General features: G+C 41.2%; 1 protein-coding gene across 3 annotated transcripts in view; it reads left to right on the forward strand.

Annotated features, from left to right (window-relative positions):
• The first annotated feature begins 456 nt into the window (after positions 1 to 456).
• The window catches only part of RAB26 (RAB26, member RAS oncogene family), a 154,232-nt gene continuing 133,231 nt past the window's right edge, over positions 457 to 21,457 (forward strand). The window contains exons 1-3 of one of the 3 annotated variants that reach the window (XM_072120028.1): positions 457 to 1,465; positions 1,507 to 2,540; positions 15,810 to 15,920. In XM_072120028.1, coding sequence (XP_071976129.1) covers positions 2,367 to 2,540; positions 15,810 to 15,920 — 285 coding nt within the window. In that variant the 5' untranslated portion in view covers positions 457 to 1,465; positions 1,507 to 2,366. Of the gene's footprint in view, positions 2,541 to 15,809; positions 15,921 to 21,457 lie in introns of all 3 variants that reach the window. The other 2 variants (XM_072120027.1, XM_072120029.1) reach the window with 2 other exon arrangements.

Consider the following 21,457-nt stretch of genomic DNA (forward strand, 5'->3'; position numbering starts at 1 on the left):
ACCATACATAGAGCCGAGCTGCTGTATCTAAGCTTCCATTATAGAGGTCCATGTCCATTTGTCTCCCTGATAACCAATCACAGCGCAGCTTTCATTTTTCAAGGGCAAACTATGAAATGAAAGCTGCACTGTGATTGGTTACTCTGGACTATAAAGACATATGTCACCCAGCTTTCCCAGAAACAGATGGAATTAACAAGATTTGTCTTAATGTTTTACTAATTTAGGGGCGGCAGAGGCTCAGTCACTGCCTGAGAGGGGATTACAGGGGGAGCTGAGGGAGGGACACGGATGGAGGCAGAGACATGACAACTACATGTTTGCATCGAAATGGATTGAGCAGCAACATCTGTCCATCCTCATTTACATAACTCTGCCCTTGTCCCTAATCATTGGCTAGAAGATTCCCTTCTGTCCTTGTTGTCAATCTCTCACGGCGCTGATTGGTTTTGGCGGCTGTCAGTCATATGCGGCCCCGCCCTGTTGTAGAGGCAGATACCGGCGCCTGAGAGGTGAGAGGAAGCGGCTGTGTGAGGGAGCAGAAGCATCCCGGGACCGGGAGCAGAACCGGAGCCGAACCGGAGCAGCGGGACCAGACGGGGAGCGGACACTGCCATTTATCACTAGTACTGCGCTGCAGCACTGACTGGACCGGCATATTGGGGAGCAGCGCTGGCTATAGGGCGCTATTATACAGGTGCAGGGCCAAGGACTGGACCGGACCGCCGGACACTTACTAAGCAGTCAGTATTGGGGCTCAGTCCTGGGGTCCGGTAGAGTCAGTGATGGGGTGCATTCCTGGGTATTGGGGGGTTTAGTCAGTGTGGGGGTGCAGGAGGTGATATATAATACTGGCTCATTTATTATCAATGTGCTGAACTCATATATAGTCAGGTTGTTGTGTATGTGGTGTAAAATATTGGGGTGTATAAACTGTATTAAGGTGCTCGCAATGCACGACCGTCTAGGTGAGTGCCCTACACTCTGGGGGGGCAAACCATATTAGGGTGCACACTGTATCACTTGATGGGGCTCACAGTCTTGAACTTGAAGGGTGCACACTATATAACCTGCATATTGGGGTGATCACTATATTAATTACAGCGTATTAGGGTGCACAACTTATGTGGGGGCACACTATATTACTTGTAGGGTGCACACTATATTACTTACAGCGTATTAGGGTGCACAACATATGTGGGGGCACACTATATTACTTGTAAGGTGCGCAGCATAGTAGGGGGCACACTATATTACTTGTAAGGTGCGCAGCATAGTAGGGGGCACACTATATTATTTGTAAGGTGCGCAGCATAGTAGGGGGCACACTATATTACTTGTAAGGTGCGCAGCATAGTAGGGGGCACACTATATTACTTGTAAGGTGCGCAGCATAGTAGGGGGGCACACTATATTACTTGTAAGGTGCGCAGCATAGTAGGGGGCACACTATATTACTTGTAAGGTGCGCAGCATAGTAGGGGGGCACACTATATTACTTGTAAGGTGCGCAGCATAGTAGGGGGCACACTATATTACTTGTAAGGTGCGCAGCATAGTAGGGGGCACACTATATTACTTGTAAGGTGCGCAGCATAGTAGGGGGGCACACTATATTACTTGTAAGGTGCGCAGCATAGTAGGGGGCACACTATATTACTTGTAAGGTGCGCAGCATAGTAGGGGGCACACTATATTACTTGTAAGGTGCGCAGCATAGTAGGGGGCACACTATATTACTTGTAAGGTGCGCAGCATAGTAGGGGGCACACTATATTACTTACAGCATATTAAGGTGCACACTATATTACTTGTAGGGGTGCAAACATATGGAACTATTTAGGGAGCAGTGTGTATGACATTTCGGGTGATCATGTAACTTGGGGTGAATTCCCTGGATACACAGAGAGCACAGGTAGATCAGAGACATCCAGAGAGGGCAGAACAAGGAGAGTAAGAGAGAGAAGCAGAGAAGAAAGTGCAGACATCTCAGCATCTAGAGAGACATCAGGCAGTGAGTGACAGCCGCCAAGGAAGGGGCAGCAGGGACTGTGGAGGTTACACAGCAGATTACTGAAAGGAGCACCAAGACAGAGGACTGGAAACCCAAGGACTTTGCAAGAGGAAGCCGGGACCTTAGAGGCTCAAGGGTTAATTTTTGCCTGCATTACGACTCCTACAAATACCCAAATTTTTGCAGTCGGCCCTGAGACCACACAAGCTGGAGACTCAGATGTCAGGGGTGTTAGTCCAGTAACCCTCATCATCTTCCAGGACACTAAAAGGGCTCAGGAGTCCCTAAACTAATCCCGTCTGAGAGACTCTGGCTACAAGTGACCCGACCTACAGATACCCCCGGTCACAGCATGTCCAGGAAGAAGAGTCAGAAGAGTAAAGGGAGCAGCTCTCCTGCCGCCTGTAGTATCCCCCCCGCCAAGGAGAATGGCAAGGCGGGCACCGAGACACAGAGCAATGGCATGGCCATGTCCAGCCGCCCCTCACTCAGCAACAGCGGAGAGTTCTACGACATTGCCTTTAAGGTGAGATCTTATGTATGTTTCCTAGATTTACAGCTGGCGGTGGGATGAGTGTATACACGTGGCTGAGGCACGGATAGATCCGAGGAAAGGAGATACAACATAGTATATGGACCCGGAGTTCTTCTATATCACAAGAACAACTGCAAAGAATAAACTATGAGGAATGTAGATTTCTTGTAAAATCTATGGGACCCTGCACAACCACATCCCACATCTATCTCTATCAATCATCTATCTATCTATCTATCTATCTATCTATCTATCTCATATCTATCTATCTCTCCATCTATCTATCTATCTATCTATCTATCTCATATCTATCTATCTATCTATCTATCTATCTATCTCATATCTATCTATCTATCTATCTATCTATCTATCTATCTATCTATCTATCTATTTATCTATCTATCTCCCTCATATCTATCTATCTATTTATCTATCTATCTCCCTCATATCTATCTATCTATCTATCTATCTATCTATCTATTTCATATCTATCTATCTATCTATCTATCTATCTATCTATCTATCTATCTCCCTCATATCTATCTATCTATCTATCTATCTATCTATCTATTTCATATCTATCTATCTATTTATCTATCTATCTCCCTCATATCTATCTATCTATCTATCTATCTATCTATTTCATATCTATCTATCTATCTATCTATCTATCTATCTATCTATCTATCTCCCTCATATCTATCTATCTATCTATCTATCTATCTCATATCTATCTATCTATCTATCTATCTATCTATCTCATATCTATCTATTTATCTATCTATCTCCCTCATATCTATCTATTTATCTATCTATCTCCCTCATATCTATCTATCTATCTATCTATCTCATATCTATCTATCTATCTCATATCTATCTATCTATCTATCTATCTATCTCATATCTATCTATCTATCTCATATCTATCTATCTATCTATCTATCTCCTATCTATCTATCTATCTATCTATTTCATATCTATCTATCTATCTATCTATCTCCCTCATATCTATCTATCTATCTATCTATCTCATACCTATCTATCTATCTATCTATCTATCTATCTATCTGTCTATCAATTATCTTCTCTCTATCATTTATTCATGTCTGTATATCTATCTACCTTTTCTCATGAAGAATATTATTAACCATATAGCCCCTGCTGTATATTTTGCAGTACTAATATTATACACCTTTATATCTGGATACAATACATCTAGAATAAAAGAATGTTCTGTTTTTTCCCCGTTGCTGTTAGCATTGTGATTAATCCCTCTGGAATATTACACTCTGGTTTATGAGACGTTTCTGTACTATAGGGCTGTCAGCTCCAATGTAATCCGGTGTAATGCCGACCTTCGGGAGTGTCATCAGGTATTCCATGGATTCCTGGCCTCAGAGGGGTGATGGGGTCCATATTGTACTCCATGACATGATATGACAGGGCAGAGATGTTATAATGCCATTGTACAATTTATGGAATTTATAAGATCAGGAGGGGAAAGAAATCCTCAGCTGTCTCCTGTGATACATCCAGGCACCCGGCATACAGGAGGAGACATTGGGAGAACATTCCAGGAACATTGTGGATTGGTACCGGTGGAAGAGCTTCAGGATCCTCATTAGCACAAAGTATCCGCATCATTACATATTATACACATATTACAGCGCGAGAGAAGCCACTGGGGGCACTTATCAAGACTGGCATTTCCCACACCGCTCTAGAGATTCCCCTGTGCCCACAGCATGCGCCAAATTTATGACAAGAAGTGTCCCTGATCATAAACCATGCGCCTGTGCCCCGCAGGCCAAGATATGGAACTAGTGCGGACAGAAAACCTCTATTTCTGCAGAAAGATTTGCATAAATGGGGGAGGGGCAGATCAGAGGAATACACCTTTTATAATTCCAAAAAGGGCAAAATAAATGTCCCCAGACTATCTATCTCATATCTATCTATCTATCTATCTATCTCATATCTATCTATCTATATATCTATCTATCTATCTCATATCTATCTATCTATCTATCTATCTATCTATCTATCTATCTATATATCTCCTATCTATCTATCTCCTATCTATCTATCTATCTATCTATCTATCTATCTATCTATCTATATATCTCATATCTATCTATCTATCTCATATCTGTCTATCTATCTATCTCATATCTATCTATCTATCTATCTCATATCTATCTATCTATCTCATATCTATCTATCTATCTCATATCTATCTATCTATCTATCTATCTATCATCTATCTCATATCTATCTATCTATCTATCTATCTATCTCATATCTATCTATCTATCTATCTATCTATCTATCTCCTGTCTATCTATCTATCTATCTATCTCCTATCTATCTATCTCATATCTATCTATATCATATCTATCTATCTATCTATCTATCTCATATCTATCTATCTCATATCTATCTATATCATATCTATCTATCTATCTATCTATCTCCTATCCACCTCCTATCTATCTCCTATCTATCTATCTATCTATCTATCTATCTATCTATCTATCTCATATCTATCTATCTCATATCTATCTATATCATATCTATCTATCTATCTATCTCCTATCTATCTATCTATCTATCTCATATCTATCCATCTAAATCATATCACATGTATCTATCTATATCATATCTATCTATCTATCTATCTATCTCATATCTATCTATCTATCTATCTATCTATCTATCTATCTCATATCTATCTATCTATCTATCTATCTCATCTATCTATCTATTCATCCGTCAATCTCATATATATCTATCTATAACAGAGAAAATCCAGAGCAGCACAGTATAAATCCAATTAAAGGAGGGTACTAAGCCATTTGGTTCCTGGTCCAAACCATTAGTATCTAAGTCCATAGGAGAGGCAGCACTCAAAAATTAAAGTTTGGTGAAAATTGGTGACGTTTATTCTACAGCTGGGTGCTACGTTTCAGTGCTAAACCTTTCTCATTTCTATCTATCTCATATCTACCTCTCTGATATTTCTCTGTTTTGTCTATGTTTCTGTGCCTTAAGGACACGTTCACACATTGCATTTTGGATCCACTTTTAAACACATCCATAACACAAGTGGAAGTGCAAATACATTTCCACTGAAACGCATGGGGTTTTGGAATAAGAAACACATATTATTCTTGGTGCTCATTCCATAAAACGTTTCAATATACACAATGGGGCACATTTAGTTACCCGGGCGCTGGAGTTAAGTGAAAGTGCATTGTCCGTGTATAATGCGCTGTGCCGCGATTCACTAAGATTGTGCGCCCGATATCCTGCATGTGTCGCTCATTTACTAAGGGTCACGTGCTGCACTTTAGTCAGACTCTGCAGGTTCTTCATGGATAAAACGGCTTGCAGAGGTATATAAGAAGTGTCTGCGCTGGGATTTTGGCGCACACAATCCTGCGCTGCTTCCATGCGACACAAATTAGGGAGCGTGTTGGTGGACAGTCCGACTGATTCGGACTTGTGTTGCACGCCCTATATTAAAGGTGCACCCAAAAAAGATGGTGAACTCTGTCTGACCTGAGCGGGGAAGCGACACATTCATGATTTTTGGCGCACGATCTTAGTGAATCGCCGCACGCTGCATTATAGACGTACAATCCACTTTCGCTGAACTTAAGCGGCATTGGAAGTAACTAGTTGGTACAACATATCACTAGTTGTAGCTGCTACATTGTATGTCATCTAGTGGTGTACGAGAACCTGCCATGCAAATTAACCGACCCAAAATAAATACTTCATTGAAACTTTATTAGAGAGTCGCGGCTGCATTTCCCACCCAGTTTTTCATGATAAAATTAGGTACCTCAGCTTATACTCGAGTGTATATGGTATATATGCAACTCACCTAAAGAAGTCCAATGTTAGTAATGGGGTCCGGTATATGTAGTGGTCACTGCACTTCCTCCCTAGTCCTGATTGACAGGTCTCGCTTCTAGGATATGGATATTGCTGTGTGAGATCTCTGTTACACTTTGGGCTCTTCATGTTATGTGACCAGGATGATGTAATCTAAGGTCCTGTTACATTTGCAACGTCTACCCCATGTATGTATCTGATCCCATGAAATCACAGCAGCCTACATAGAGGATGGGGAGGAGTAGAAGTCCATGGAGGCTGCTGTGATCAGATACATACATGTAACACAAATGTAACGGGACTTCAGGTCACATGATATGCTGAGAAGAGGCATGGGTCCTGGGAAGGAGTAGATGGGAGGGGCCGGTCAAGCCGGATACGCCTACTTTGTAATATAAGATAAAGTTGATTTATAAGGATCTAAGGGAAACAATTTTAGCTAAACAAGGTGTCAGTTAGTTAATAGGACTAGATATGTTTGTAACCTGTTTAAGAGTTAACTTGAGCCTTTAAATGGAACCTGTCAGAAGTTGTGACCATAAAAGCCACAGCCAATGTTGTATATTGTCCCTGTATAGATGTGTTGTCAGTCCTTTATGCATGTTTCTAGTAGCAGCAGGACTGTGACATATGGATTTGTATCCCGGGGCTGTATTACTAGAGGTGTACTTGTACACTGCTGTGCTCTTCCTAGCTCTACAATAAGCTTCTCCTTAACCACTTCCCACTACTCTGAATACAAGCTGTTGCAGACTTCTGGTTAAATACTACAGCAGTCACTCAGAGCAGAAGGAAGGTAGTGGTGCAGATCATTGCAGAGAGCTCAGAGCCTGGAAGTGTGAGGAAACTGGAAAATAATAATCCATATCTCTCAGTCTTGCTGCAGGACAAAGGTCTGATTACACTTCTCTCCAGGGACAATAGCTCACACTGGCTGCACAGAGCACAGCAGTGGGAGGACACGTTCCCAGTACAATCCTGGAATATAAATCCATATTTTACAGTTCTGCTGCTACTAACATCATAGCCAAAAAGGTCTGATTACACTCCTCTCCAGGGACAATACCTACACTGGCTGCACAGAGCACAGCAGTGGGAGGACACGTTCCCAGTACAATCCTGGAATATAAAGCCATATTTTACAGTTCTGCTGCTACTAACATCATAGCCAAAAAGGTCTGATTACACATGTCTTCAGGGACAATCCCTACACTGGCAGCAGTCTGCATGGTCACTCCTGCTGACAGTTCCCCCTCAAGGTAAATGGAAGGCCATCTTTCTTGTCTCAGGCGCCACAGGTTAATATTGACCCCCCCCCCCCCTCTTGGCCGAATTAGCTTGTAATTTAGCCCGGACCTACAAAATGTTTGATGCTGAAGTGGGGCCGGGGACCCTCTTGTATCCCACGGAGGGAGGTTTCTTCATATACATTTGTCAGAGATGGAAGGAATTATCACTGCATCTCAAGAAGCTTTTCCGGAACATTAAACGCTGTTGGGATTTCAGAGAGAGAGAAAAAAGAAGAGAGCGAGACGTTTCTGTGAATACAAAGTAGGATGGAACGAGAGGGAAAAACTCACGTCACAGGGAATTTTTAAGAAAATCTCATTATTTTATTTTAAGGCTGAAAACATTTGCAGCCCCGGGGGGAGCAGGAACAGCCGTCCATGAAAGATGGTGCCGGTCCCAGAGGTGGGAAGAACCTGGAGAGGAAAAGAAAGTTTTGTTCTATTTTTAATGGAAAATGTTCCAAAATTTAGCAGGAAATTAGCTGCCAAGTGGTTAATATTTTATCTGAAATCTGAAGAAGTTTCAAAGTCATTGACGTCCCGATAATGGAGATCAAAACCGGGTGTAAAACTCCTATAGGCGCCGCCTTTCAACTTTGTTCTAAACTTTCCCATGTGAGGAGACACTGAAGAGGTGGAACTGGAAGCCCCTGGGCCCCAAAATCTGTAATTGTGGCCCAACTATGAGCCACCTATGAGAATGTTCTCATCTAGGACAGAGGGGCTTCTGGGGTATTAGGTTTTTATGTTTGTGTTTGTGTTTTATGGTTTCTCATATTCTAGTATATTTTAGTGTTCTTGGGTGGCCTTGGGGTCTCTTATTGATCAATAGGAAAATCAGCGCGATTTTATTCACTTGCTCGGACTATAAGGCGCACCCGATAATAAGGCGCACCTTCAATAAATGCCTGCTAAAACGTCTAGGTTCATATATAAGGCGCACCAGATTATAAGGCGCACCTGATTATAAGGATGAATGACCAACAGGTGGCAGACCTGTGCACAGTTCAAGGCAGCTGTTGTCTGTAAGTGCGGTTCATATATAAGGCGCACTGGACTATAAGGCGCACCATTGATTTCTGAGAAAGTTAAAGGATTTTTTGTGCGGTACTTTTATTTGTACGGTGCAGAATACAAAAACCTTGTGAGATCTCTGTGTGAAGAAGCTCTTAAAGGGGTTGTCCGGGACTTGAAAATGGCGACTGTCTTCACTTATATACAGTGCCCCCTTCCCTGATTGCGCTGTTCGCATTCAAGACATAAAGGGGTTTTCCGACATTTTGGATAAGTGTCAGGACTAGTTTTGCATCCTCTCCTGAGGTTAAGGTACTAAATTTCTGGTGCATTTGATCCTATGGGGCCAGAAGTTGTCACATCATATACATTAGGCACACAATGGCTGAGCCAGTCAGGACTAGAAGCACTAGAAGCGGCATCTGGTACCACAGAGGACCCTTACCCGAAATCTACCATCAAAATCCCCCAAGCAGGGACACTTACTTATAGATCCAGGCACTGTGACTGCGGTAATCTTCTTATATTTATTATCTATGGCCTTCAAAAATCAACTTGTATAATTATGCTAATGAGGCTAAACAGCTCTCTCTGAGACCCTCTTTCCTCTGTCTTTTCACAGGTTTTCACTCTCTCTCACCCTCCCCCTGCTCCCTCAGCACTTCACCCTCATTTTGTCTGCTGTAATCTGTCTGCTACAGCATGAAGGGGCTCTGGTAACGCCCCCAGAGCACTTCTGTCTCATTAGCAAACTTATAAAAGGTGATTTTAGAGGGAAGGAGGCCATGGATAATAATATAAGAAGATACCACAGTCACGGTGCTGGGATCTATGGGGGACATTAATCATAGTCTGTTAGACTGTTTTGAGCGTCTTTTAGCGCATATCGTTAATTTGGCGCATTTATGCGCCATTTTCTGGCGCACGGCAAAGTTCGGCTCTTAGTGGTTCTGAGTCCCTGCGCCTTATCTGACATAGTGAGTGCGTCCTAAACAGATGTTTGCACGGGATCTATCACAAAATTGTGCCTAAAAAGGTGCAAAAAAAGATGCAGAAATGCACCTCCTCTGAGCAGGTGCACTTCCAAAAAACTTCCCTTTTCATTACTAAAAACATACATTTTAGGTTCCCAAATGAAGAATCACCTCTATGCAACATGGAAAATACTTCGGAGCAGTTTTATAATATAAATGTCTCCAGTAAGGACTTCATCATTGTCTATGGGATCATCTCTGGGAGTGATTATTGTCTTATTGTACAGATCTGAGAATATTATCAGACTCCATTTCATGTAAATTATAATAAAAAAGGCAAAGACTCATTTCAGCAAGAATTTTTTTTTTTTTTACATCTCTGTAACTTTTAGTCCCTGCAGTTACATCACAATGATAGGTTTTTGTGCAGAGATGATGCCCTGAACGTTCTGTCACATTTTCTCAGTCTCCTTTCATTATTGCTCACAAATGAGATCTAACAATTTGCGCCAAATTTGGCGCTAATTTAGGCGCAAATGAATGGGACATGCGACAATTCCAAAGTGCATTTACTAAGGCAGAACTAGATCCCTCATAGATCAGGAGCCAAAAAGAAGAGCAAACCAGGCGCAAAAATAGGTGAACCTGAGACCCCCTATGATTAATGTCCCCCAATGAGTAATGCCCCTGGTTTATCATGATGGATTTTGATGGTAGATTTTGTTTAAGACCTTTAGGACTTTGACATATCTATCACACATGCAACCTCCGTGCTATTCACTGGACACTTGTAGCTGCAGGAACAGCAATGAAATTGATCCATTCTGCGGTCCCAGCATTGAACGTTCAGTATCTGAAATGTCCGACTAGCGCCAGCCGTAAGAAGTCCCCCTCTAAGTCAACATCCGACCCATAAAAGAGCCTTGCAACATGGCTCAGGCAAACCAACAATTGATTTCCATCAGCCTTAGTTGTCAGGATGCTCAAGAGGGGCCATTTACTTGTTACTTGTGGGAGCTAATTTGCATGTTTTTTTCCCATGGTGCATTGCCTGTGCTGCACCTGTTGGATCTCGAGTAGAAGACTTGATTTCTTCCAGTACTTTCTCCATTGGCCGCTCTCTAATCCCAGGTTGATAAAGCCATGGTGTAGTATAATAGAGCAGCACTTGTGTGTTGGCAGTAACCTCTCACTCCTCGGTGTAAGACGCTTATCTCTGTGTGCTACTTTTAAGGGTCCGCAGCACACTTCAAGGTGTAATCTGCCACCTGTCGGGGGCGCCGGTTCTGACCCTTGTCTTGCGATATAGTAAGTGGTTGACCGGTCCATCTTGCATCGCTCTTTAGTTCTAAAGATTTTCCATTTTGTAACACACTGTAGATTTTAGACTGGATACATTTGTAACAAACTCTCAGCGGTGTTTAAAGGGGTTTTGCTGTTCACTGACAACAAGCAGAGATCTTTAAAATAGTAGAATTGTTTTGTATGACAAGCGCTTTCTTGCCCACATTGTTCTTCTCATCTTCCCCCTTTTCCTTCGAGGAGCTCCATCTTGCTGGCAACAAGACAGATGCTCATTGGGGGCTCGCACTATGTACAATCTCTATGGATCGGTGAGGGGTAGTGACTCATAGGAGCAAAGTCAGCAGAAAATAAATCTGAAGTTTCCCCTTAAAGTCTTGAAATGAGTGATAATTTGCAGTGACTATTCCAGAAGGACGTCATTCATCCCCGCTCCATCTCATCTGATAGCTCTGATCTTTCTTCTCCATTCAGGACGTGATTGGATATTAGTAATTACAGTGGGGTGCTTGGAGTTGCAAAATGAGTGTGACATTAGAGGGATTGTGTACAATACAGCGTATATGTAATAAGTGTTATTAGCTGGGTCTAGGCTCTTTTCCACCCTTTAACCCCTGAATGTAATCTGTGAGCTGGACTTCACTGCAAGGAAACCACCGGGTCACTACCTCTTGGTGTAGTCTCCAGTCAGTGACGGGTGGAGAGAGATCCATGGCACCAAAGGTCTAAGGCAGAGATGTAAGGTGAATCCAGGTAGGATAGAAGAATAGTTTAGGAGTCTGTAACACAGGTAAAAGAGGGGTAATAGGGATAGTACTATAGCACGTGTGTAGTGAGTATGAGCCCCGGCTTATTAGTCAGCAATCTGCATGTGCACAATGATATCTGGGCTGTGGGAGGGATTGGGGGGACCAACTTAGTTTACTTAAATATATTTCTGGAGAACAAGCTACCAACACAGCTGGAGCTCTGCGTGGTTTTGTATTTGGCTAGAAAGGTCTGGGGGTGATGGTAGACTCCCTTTATAGCTGCTGGGAGAAGACCTAGCTGCTGTGACTCCCACCTCCTATGTAGTTTGGCACCTCTGTGATCTTCTGTCTTGTTGGTAACAAGTTGGAATTCAGCGGAGACGTTTATGTCCCTTTAAAATATGAGAGTTGTGTGGGGGTTGGTGTCCTTGCACCCGGCACCTTCAGAAGTGAGAAGGGTGGGTGCTTAAAATGGATCACCTGGTGACAGGTTCCCTTTAAGATTGCATGATAGTAGTAAATTGGCACAGGATTGGTTGTTTTGGATTATGAGTCTGCCCCATGTGCTGTATGAGAGCTTATATTATGGGATCCTCTGACTGCACAATTTATTCCTCAGACAATCAGACTCAGTTACAGCCGCACATTGATTCATTTACCAGAGCAAATTAATGAGGTCAAGTGCATCTCCCCTCCGCTGCCCCCGTATGAGCAATGGAGGGATACGCTACTCCTAGGAGCTTAGGCTTCGGGTTTATGGATGCATGAAGGATGAGCCGGAGTCTATTCGGGTCACGCATGACCAGCGGATGGAAGACGGCACCAGATAATTGTCATTGAGCTGTCATTTGTCTCAATTTATCATTTAGGACTTACCTTCACAATCACAAACTGATGAAGCAATGCAGAGATAATAAACTTTTTATGTATATGCTAATCAGCAGGTAAGTGCTCTGGGGTTGTACTATAGACAGCTGTAAAGCAAGTAGTGGATTGGCCAAAAATTTCAATCATCGGCGAAAGGCGCGGTAGTGTGGACCTGCAAAGCTTTTGCCCGGTTCTAGGCAAATCAGTCAAATATGTCCCGCCCCCAGTGCACTTGCAAGGTGTTTTGCATACTCACAAAAAGATGATTATCTCTACATTATAACTTCGGTTTAAGGTTTCTAAAATATTTTTCGACTCTTCATAAAGGCCCCTACTTGGCACTATTATTGATTTTGGTATGAATTTGGATTTTCCTGACCTCCTTTAAGCCTTTTTTGTAGTTTTCTGACTGGTCAGGAGTGTAGCTAGATAAGTGAGGCACAATCTTGTGCCCATGAGGGCATCTTTATTAGGCAATCCTATAGTTTATGATGCAGAGGAGGATCGTCAGTGCATAAAGTAAACCTATGGTGCACCTTCATGCGACTTTGACCAACGAAGGATCTTTGTAAAAAACCTCTGAAAAATCAAATATGGATCTAGATAGGAACAGGCATAATGTATACACTTGTTATGGCCACGTGGGAAATTCATCGGACCATGATGAGAACAATCAGACGTCGGTAGGGTTTGGCTTCAGATCGATGAGCCCAAGCCCATGGATGTCATAGTGTTAACCACCGAGCCACCTTAATTGGCTGCTAGTAGCACCAGAGATAAGTGTTATTTGTAACTCCTCAGGACTTATGTGTTTCGTGACACATTCCTAGGAGATAAACTCGCAGCTCTCACTGATTGACACGTCTCCTCCATATGCAGGAATAGGCCTGAGTCATCTCATTGTGATGGTGTCATGTCGTCCCCTGTCACGCCTCACGCCTGGAGCTGACAGGTCTCTGAGTCTGAGGGGTAAAAAGACCTTCAGGTGTCTGTATTTCATATCTGTGATCCAATGGACGGCAAGGACCTGGTATAATCCGTAGGAGGAGGCACATGACCAGGGACCACATTGTAGCTTGTCCCCTTTCATCTTAAACAGCTCGGCTTGCCAAGGGGGTATAAGTTGTGTTATGTAGATACAATCTGGTATAAGGGATAGCTTCCATAAAGTAAGATCAACCTCTCAGATGCCATGGTCAGTAGCGGTCATGGGATCTGAGTGGTTTATCAGATGGAAAGGGCTCCCTACCATGTGTGAGTGCCCATCCCCTCCTAGAGTTTGGGTTACCTGGTAGCTGAAGGCCTTGTTAAGACTTCCAGGCAGACATTGGGGGATCGTTCTATGTACCCCAGGTCCCTGCTACGTATTTTCCCTATTATTCTTTCTAAAGATTTAATAGAAATCTCCCTTTGACTCCCTTTGTTTTGATTCCTTGCATCACTTATGACCCTGTTGGCCTCCCCTCCGAACAATTTGCGCACCTATCAGTGTATAATGGGCCCCGGCTTCACAATATGGGTGCCGTGACGCCACCCGCCATACGCAGTCACATCTTTCACATGGTGACTCATGAATATAATTGGTTCTCATGAGTCAATCCTTCTCAGCTTCTTCCTCTGAAGCCATCGATAACACAACAGCTTTTCTTCTCTAAATTGCATCGGGACTAATATAGGAACGTGTCATAGCAGTCGTACCCCGTGTCAGGGCCGTGCGTGTCAATAATGTGCCTAAAATTACTCCAACCCAGAGAGGGTTTAAAGGGGACCTGCAGCCTGTATTATATATAATATATATATATATATATATATATATGTTGTTTCTACAAGGTTTATAATATAGAGGATGAAATCTTTAGTTAACCACTGATGGTACCAGACAATCTCAGAGAAGTTACACAAGTCCCTGATATTTTGCTCATAGACTGTCTAGTCTGGCTCTGTTTCTGTGATCCATAGCACCAAATCCACTCCAAAGGCATAGAGATGTTAGATAATATTCTGACAGCCGGCTGCCACCACTAGGGGGAGCTCATTGTATACTGTTCTATTATAGAAGGTCCTAGAGGTCACCCCCTGCTGATCAGCATCTCCTTACATTACAAACCCCTTTGAAGGCTAGTGACACCTTAAGGTGGCTTTCTAAAAGTCCCGTCACCAGTCTACAGGCCAGGAAGAGTTGTCATAAGGAACACACTCAAGGGCTTCTATAAGTTCTGCTTTTTGGAAACAGTTTTGTGCATTAGTAATATATGGGTCAGGCATCTTAAGATGAAATAATAGCGAGATCTTGGGGCCCGGGTTTATTTGCTTACAGATGGTTATTTCTAATGATCCTTGACTATAACATAATACGGTGCAGTTTGCTGAGGCAGGTCCCATGGGGACCGTACACCAGGAGCTGCTCGGCCGTGATTCATTTACATGCGGTAAAAATATGAGGATTCTCACACTGAGCGCGGTGATGAAATGAGCTGTTTCTGTGGGGTTTACACTGAAATGCCAAGAGACGGGTGAAGTTTGTGGTTAACCACTGAAGGTACCGGACGCTCTGAGCTTCGACAAATTACACAAGTTCTTGATAATTGTCTTATATTCTGTCTTTATAGTAGTCAGAGCTCTGGGGTTTTTTAAAAATACAATCTCATAGAGGTAAAAGATAATATTATGGCAGCCTGCTGTCACCACTAGGGGGCAATCTCTGTATGCACTTTTACTACAGATCTGAGTGCAGGCTGCGGCAACTGTTCAGTATTGTCCCTGGAGAAATGTGTACTCATAGCTTTGTGTATGTTAGAAGTAACCATAGGAAAGCGTAATAAGTATCTTGATTTTTAGCTGTTCCGCAGCTTCTTACCTTTGCTGGCATCTAGTTGAATACTACAGCTATCATTCAGAGGAGGGGTGAGAGACAGTGGAGCAGTTTAGTGCAGAGAGCTAAGAGCACAGCAGTGTGAAGACACACCCCTTATCCAATTAGAGAATCCATAAATCACAGTCCTGCTGCTACTAACAGCACATACATGATTACACAACATGCTTTAGCAGTAGAACCAAGGTGAACGGCTCTGACTAAACTCCATAGCTGCATTATATTGAACTATACGCCAGAGCGGGTTTCCTGTCTGTACATCGCAGTCATTAATGGGAGGCTTTTCTGTCTAGGTGATGCTGGTGGGAGACTCCGGAGTAGGAAAGACGTGTCTGCTCGTCAGATTTAAGGATGGAGCGTTCCTGGCCGGGAGCTTCATCTCCACCGTCGGCATTGACTTCCGGGTAAGTAGATTCTTTCCTCAGTCTATACATTGTATCCTTAATGTAGTTTCCTTGCATAGCAATAGAATATAATAATAAAATTGTGTCCATCCGCAGCCACCACTAGAGGGAGCCCAGGAGCTTACCGCATGCTGTGTTATTCTGTTCAATGTATATTTTGTGTACAGTAAGTTACGCAGCGCTCTCATTTTCTGCTTACTGACTGTCTATCTACGTCTTTGGGGAGATGCCTCATATGCCGGCCAATTATCCACCAGCGTAAGACGTGATGAGAACTGTAACTAAATCACAGCTTGTACATGACATATAAGCCATGATAACCGCCCCAGCTATCTATCTATCTATCCATCACATCTATCTAATCTATCTATCTATCTATCTCTCTATCTATCTATCCATCACATCTATCTATCTATCTATCTATCTATCTATCTATCTATCTATCTATCTATCTATCTCTCTATCTATCTATCCATCACATCTATCTATCTATCTATCTCATATCTATCTATCACATCTATCTAATCTATCTATCTATCTATCTATCTATCTATCTATCTATCTATCACATACATATATCTATCTATCTCATATCTATCTATCTATCTATCTATCTATCTATCTATCTATCTATCTATCTATCTATCTCATATCTATCTATCTATCTCATATCTATCTATCTATCTATCTCATATCTATCTATCTATCTCATATCTATCTATCTATCTATCTCATATCTATCTATCTCATATCTATCTATCTATCTATCTATCTATCTATCTATCTATCTATCTCATATCTATCTATCTATCTCTTATTTATCTATCTATCTATCTATCTATCACATACATATATCTATCTATCTCTTATTTATCTATCTATCTATCTATCTATCACATACATATATCTATCTATCTCATATCTATCTATCTATCTATCTATCTCCTATCTATCTATCTATCTATCTATCTATCTATCTATCTATCTATCTCATATCTATCTATCTATCTCATATCTGTCTATCTATCTATCTATCTATCTATCTCATATGTATCTATCTCTCATATCTATCCATCTATCTCATATCTATCTATCTCATATCTATCTATCTATCTATCTATATATCTATCACATACATATATCTATCTATCTCTTATTTATCTATCTATCTATCTCCTATCTATCTATCTCATATCTATCTATCTATCTCATATCTATCTATCTCTTATTTATCTATCTATCTATCTATCTATCTATCTATCTATCACATACATATATCTATCTATCTCTTATTTATCTATCTATCTATCACATACATATATCTATCTATCTCTTATTTATCTATCTATCTATCTATCTCCTATCTATCTATCTATCTATCACATACATATATCTATCTATCTCATATCTATCTATCTATCTATCTCCTATCTATCTATCTATCTATCTATCTCCTATCTATCTATCTATCTATCTATCTATCTATCTATCTATCTATCTATCTATCTATCTCATATCTATCTATCTATCTCATATCTATCTATCTATCTATCTATCTATCTATCTATCTCATATGTATCTATCTCTCATATCTATCCATCTATCTCATATCTATCTATCTCATATCTATCTATCTATCTATCTATATATCTATCACATACATATATCTATCTATCTCTTATTTATCTATCTATCTATCTCCTATCTATCTATCTATCTCATATCTATCTATCTCTTATTTATCTATCTATCTATCTATCTATCTATCTATCTATCTCATATCTATCTATCTATCTCATATCTATCTATCTCTTATTTATCTATCTATCTATCTATCTATCTATCTATCTATCTATCTATCTATCTATCTATCACATACATATATCTATCTATCTCTTATTTATCTATCTATTTATCTATCACATACATATATCTATCTATCTCTTATTTATCTATCTATCTATCTATCTCCTATCTATCTATCTCATATCTATCTATCTATCTATCTCATATCTATCTATCTCTTATTTATCTATCTATCTATCTATCTATCTATCTATCTATCACATACATATATCTATCTATCTCTTATTTATCTATCTATCTATCACATACATATATCTATCTATCTCCTATCTATCTATCTATCTATCTCCTATCTATCTATCTCATATCTATCTATCTATCTCATATCTATCTATCTCTTATTTATCTATCTATCTATCTATCTATCTATCTATCTATCTATCTATCACATACATATATCTATCTATCTCTTATTTATCTATCTATCTATCACATACATATATCTATCTATCTCCTATCTATCTATCTATCTATCTATCTATCTATCTATCTATCTATCTATCTATCTCATATCTATCTATCTATCTATCTCATATCTATCTATCTATCTCATATCTATCTATCTATCTATCTATCTATCTCTTATCTATCTATCCATCTCATATCTATCTATCTATCTATCTATCTCATATCTATCTATCTATCTATCTATCTCATATCTATCTATCTATCTATCTATCTATCTATCTATCTATCTCTTATCTATCTATCTATCTCATATCTATCTCCTATCTATCTCATATCTATCTATCTCTTATTTATCTATATATCACTCATCTTTCTTCTCTCTGTCTACCACTTCTTTATGAAAACCAGCAGCTTGTACCATTGAAGTGAATAATACTGCAATACCACACACAACCTCTGGACAGGTGTGGCGCTGTTTCTGGAACAAGCAGCCTATCTTTCTTATCCTATGTATTCGCTCTGATTATGTGGATGATGTTTTCTGCGTGTTGGTGCCGGGGTTTGTCTGGCATTCAGGTGGCCGCTTTCCCATGGATCACGCCTGGGAGGGCTGGTGCCACGTGGATTGGGGTGTCATTATTTTCATAGTCACCTGCTGAGAACTCTATATTTCTTATCTACGTGACCTTAAGTGGGTAATCTCCAGATGCCGTACAGTACAATGGCCGCAGTCACCAGGACGGGATCACATCACTGTACAGCTCCGTCCTGCCTCCAAATATCCCATAATAGAGACTTACCTGTACAAACACAGCGCAGAGCCTCCTGTATATACCTTCTGTACATGTAAAACATGTCTTATATAGTTCTTTTATATGTTTTATATGTTTTTTCTGTCTTTTTATATAGGTTTTCAGCATTTTTATATTTTTTACTATCTTTCAAATAGGTTTTGCCTTTTTTTTAATGTCTTTTATATAGTTTTTATATGTTATTCACACCTTTTTAAGTAGTTTTTCTACCTCTTACACAGAGTTCACATTTCTCAACACTTCTCTTTTCGTGTCTTCCTTACTCCTCACTGTTGTATTTGTTCTATGACTGTCCTATGGAGGGTCCTCCGTTCTTGTGAATTTTATCAGGTTGGGCCCACGGCGATCTACATGTTGCCTTCATGGGAATATCTCATCAAATTACAAAATTGTGTCTGCTTGCATCCACCACTAGAGGGAGCTTAGGAGTAGACTGAATGTACTGTCTCAAAGCATTGTGGGATAATAGAGCGATCCGTCTCGGTATGTTCTGATGGGCCACGTCTCCACTTCACCTCTCGTCTTCCAAATAATCGAAACCTTTTAAAGGTTCCTCGTTTATATTTTGGCTATAGGTTACCTCTGCCCTATTTACACCCACAAAGATATTTTGAAGACAGATTTTGCAGGGTTTCTTTGCTACTGCTCACCCCGATGTGACACCCTCTTCTTTACGGTTACGCTTCACATGTCCACAACTGCAGGAACAACCTTGGGATTGTAACAGTGAAGTTCACATCCCTCTCTAGGGGTTAAAGGGCGATGACCTAATCTCTCTTAGAGTGTAATATCTGGTGGACCTCACTCCATTTATAACTGGCGACTAAGTAGCAGTTACTTTCTGGATGCGTCTGGTCCCCCCTGCACTGCACTTACACATCAGCCAATCAGCAGTCTTAGCAGTGACCCGCCTCCGCACAGGATTGGCTGAATGTTTCCTGCAGTGATGGGAGACACCTGGGAAGTGCAGTGTAATGGGGACTGGCAGAATACAGAAGTCTGGGATTGGGGTTATTGCCTTTAGCGTAAATCTCAGGGATGTAAATAAGTCTCGTGTCCGGAGTGGCTCTAAAAGTCAATGTTGTACAGTAATGAAGTTGTCAGCGGATGATTTAGCAACTGCTTGGTGAGATGTGCTGCGAGCCCCACGCGTCCTGCCTAGTCATACAGGGAGCGCGATGCTCTGTGTTTACATGTAAGCCTGAGGCGACGCTTATCAGCGGGGGACGACATGTGATCAGGCAGCACAAGATATTCCCTCTGTCAGGAGCAATGGCAGCAGGTGTGAGACTGTCAGCACTCGCAGACTATTCCGCCCTAAGCTACACCGCATGCTCCCAACACTGGGGTCTCCTGTGCAACAGCTGCATTTGGAAACATGGAAGTCAAGATTTTTGGAAAAATCTATAATACACACAGTGATGTCACAGTACAGGGATAATACGCACAGTGATGTCACAGTACAGGGATAATACGCACAGTGATGTCACAGTACAGGGATAATACGCACAGTGATGTCACAGTACAGGGATAATACGCACAGTGATGTCACAGTACAGGATAATACACACAGTGATGTCACAGTACAGGGATAATACACACAGTGATGTCACAGTACAGGATAATACACACAGTGATGTCACAGTACAGGGGATAATACACACAGTGATGTCACAGTACAGGGATAATACACACAGTGATGTCACAGTACAGGGGATAATACACACAGTGATGTCACAGTACAGGGGATAATACACACAGTGATGTCACAGTACAGGGATAATACACACAGGGATGTCACAGTACAGGGATAATACACACAACGATGTCACAGTACAGAGATAATACACACAGCGATGTCACAGTACAGGGATAATACACACAGCGATGTCACAGTACAGAGATAATACACACAGTGATGTCACAGTACAGGGATAATACGCACAGTGATGTCACAGTACAGGGATAATACGCACAGTGATGTCACAGTACAGGGATAATACGCACAGTGATGTCACAGTACAGGGATAATACGCACAGTGATGTCACAGTACAGGATAATACACACAGTGATGTCACAGTACAGGGATAATACACACAGTGATGTCACAGTACAGGATAATACACACAGTGATGTCACAGTACAGGGGATAATACACACAGTGATGTCACAGTACAGGGATAATACACACAGTGATGTCACAGTACAGGGGATAATACACACAGTGATGTCACAGTACAGGGGATAATACACACAGTGATGTCACAGTACAGGGATAATACACACAGGGATGTCACAGTACAGGGATAATACACACAACGATGTCACAGTACAGAGATAATACACACAGCGATGTCACAGTACAGGGATAATACACACAGCGATGTCACAGTACAGGGATAATACACACAGCGATGTCACAGTACAGGGATAATACACACAGCGATGTC

Source organism: Engystomops pustulosus, chromosome 8, assembly GCF_040894005.1.
Source record: "Engystomops pustulosus chromosome 8, aEngPut4.maternal, whole genome shotgun sequence".
In the NCBI taxonomy this organism is placed as follows: domain Eukaryota; kingdom Metazoa; phylum Chordata; class Amphibia; order Anura; family Leptodactylidae; genus Engystomops; species Engystomops pustulosus.